We start from the raw sequence: 2,773 nt of genomic DNA, 5'->3' as shown, positions 1-2,773 counted from the left end.
AAACTTGATACAATCCATTATATCTACAACAAACAAGTGAATATTACTGTTTATTTAAATATGATATATATTAATATTTTAAATTTATATATAATTTGTGTTTACAGTACATATTCATCGCATACTCTATGAATAAAAATTCGCCGGCACCTACCTCAGCATTTACATGGATATTTTGCATAACTGATATATGTTAGTTTAATAGATACTTGCGAGTTTTTATGCTTTTTTGTTAAAAACATAAAATTATAAAAAAAAAATATCTAAACTATTCACGTAACACTAAATTAGAAATTAAACGTAATACTATAAGTACAATTAAAATTACTAAGATTAGAGTTAAGTTAATTTTTATTTATATATAATGAATAATTTTATAATTTCATACATAAATAAATACTTATGAGCATAAGTATTTCACTACCCAAAATTTATCCGTTTAATTAATAAGTACTATAAAATTTGTTTACTATACATGTTAATGCCCCGTTTAAAAATTCAAACTCAATCTAATACATGTGTCATCTGCCGTTACCCTTAAGTGCAGATTTTTTCATCGTTTTAAAACATTGAGGGTTTAAATCTAATAAAGAAAAAGATAGAACATTAACCACGAGTGATTTATTCACTTAAAAAAAAATTAAAATTAACTAGTACATGGTTTTAGAGTGTGTGGATTAGATTACTTTAGTGCATTATATTAAAAAACTTAAAAATATTATTTATTTTTGTTTGATGAAATTTTAAAAATTACTTTATAACTTTGATTTTTTTATAAAAATAATTATTTAAGATAACTAAATTTTTAAAATTTGTGACTAAAAGTTATTAACTTGTTTTTTTAATTAATTTTTATTTTTTTATCTGTTGAAATTAATTATTCAAAATATAAAATTAACTATTGTATATAATTTTATGTATTTTTTAAATTTTATTATAAAAACATTATTTTATTAATTGAAACATAACAAATTATTTTATAATAATATTTTACCTAACATATTCAAACATAACATTTTTTATATAATTAATTATCAATCTAACAATCAATTGTCAAAGTAACATGCATTTTTCTGCTCAACTAATTACAATTGAATACAAAAAATCATAGGAATTAAAATATACTTTAATATTTTATCTTTTCTCTCCATGATAATAATGTGCAAGTACTTCATCAAGCAAATTTAATTTGCCAAATTTGAACCATTAAATCGTATTGAATAACATTTTAATAAGGCGAAAAACAAAACAAAAATGTGTCTGCGTAAAGCTCCACTTTAAGTTTAAAATAATGATTTTAATTTAATTAAAATGGCTAAATCATAGAGGGCCGTTGCCAAGTTTGTATAAGAAATTAACTTATTAACAACATTCGTTATACAAAGAAATACAAGTAATTACAGCAAATGTTAATGCCCCCATTTTGTCTGGTTTCAAATGATATAATTATTTTTATCAACAAATGATATCATTTCAAAATCATTATCCTTGTAAATTCTTCATAGCTAACTTGACCATCCCCATCCAAATCTGCTTCTCTGATCATTTGTTCAGCCTCTTCATCTGTTATCCTTTCCCCCAAATTCATCATCACTTGTCTTAGCTGTAAAACAACAAAAAGCAACTCTTTGTAATAAATGATTGAATGGAAGACTGAAATTAAGAATTAATTTATTTTTAATAAAAAAGTATTGAATAAATGTTTAAATAAATTGATTATCCAAACACATCTTTAGTCATTTAATATTTTTAAGTTAATTTATCAAATAATTCTAATTCAATCACTTGCTTATAAGATTACAAGTATTCAATCATAAATATAATCGTTCAACTAATGGGCCATGGAAAATTACAATGCTCTTCACACAGGCAATTGACTGAAACAAAACAAGGTTTTTCCTATGCAAGAATTCCAATACATGTAAACTGAAAAGTACAGAAATGACGATTAATCTAAACAACGTGTTTACCTCAACGGCTGATATGTATCCATTTTGATCTCTGTCAAATACTTTGAATGCTTCTTTCAGTTCCTCAGCTAGATTTTCCTATCAATTTTTACAATAATATTATTAATATCAAACAGCTAAAACCTTTAACTATCTGCTGTATGCTATGATCAGTTATGTATCTTACCTTCATTTTTAAAGCCATAATATTCAAGAACTCTTCAAAATCTATACTCCCATTCCCATCAATGTCGACTTCACTAATCATATTTTGGATTTCTTCTTTAGTTGGATTCCCATCTAATGATCGGATAATAGTTGCTATTTCGTCCACAGTAATGAATCCTAGACATCACCAACAAGTCAAAAACCAGTTTAAAAAACACTTTTTTACGTAAAATGAAAGTGAAAAAAATGAAGGAGCCAAAACACACTCACCATCAGAGTCCTTGTCGATGAGGCAAAAAGCTTCCTGAAATTCAGCAATTTGATATTCTGGGAATGTATTTGCCATTTGGTGTTATGCTCTGTCAAATGAAATGGGTAGCAGAAATTTTCTGAAAATTGCTTGTTGCCCAATGAAGCGGTGAAAGAGAAAAATTGATGAGGCAATGAGCAATGTGTTACAGTACAATATTCATTTTAGCTGGCTTCATTTCGCTTATATAGATGTGTCATGTGATATTTGCCCAATCTTTGTTCAAATAGTCAAAGACGATCGAGGGAGAAAAACCCAATTCAAAACAAGAACGGTTCCAAAATTGCGTCACATCTATTAATTACGAGAATTTTCAACTCAGACCTTACATTTGGTCCCAATCATT

The 2,773-nt window shown here is 26.0% G+C and overlaps 1 protein-coding gene across 1 annotated transcript; it reads right to left on the bottom strand.

Annotated features, from left to right (window-relative positions):
* Window positions 1–1,468: 1,468 nt before the first annotated feature.
* On the bottom strand, window positions 1,469–2,524 carry LOC113860978 (calmodulin-like protein 11). The gene is made up of 4 exons (XM_027493568.1): window positions 2,388–2,524; window positions 2,137–2,294; window positions 1,971–2,048; window positions 1,469–1,603 (listed from the first exon to the last, which is right to left on the bottom strand). Exons 1-4 carry the CDS (start codon window positions 2,461–2,463, stop codon window positions 1,469–1,471), a joined length of 447 nt encoding a protein of 148 aa, XP_027349369.1. The 5' UTR covers window positions 2,464–2,524.
* Between the last annotated feature and the right edge of the window lie 249 nt (window positions 2,525–2,773).

The sequence above is a fragment of the Abrus precatorius genome, unplaced genomic scaffold (genome assembly GCF_003935025.1).
Source record: "Abrus precatorius isolate BTA unplaced genomic scaffold, Abrus_2018 Scaffold3, whole genome shotgun sequence".
NCBI lineage: Eukaryota > Viridiplantae > Streptophyta > Magnoliopsida > Fabales > Fabaceae > Abrus > Abrus precatorius.
Note: the sequence above shows the minus strand (reverse complement) of the source record. Positions and strands in the feature narration are given on the sequence as shown.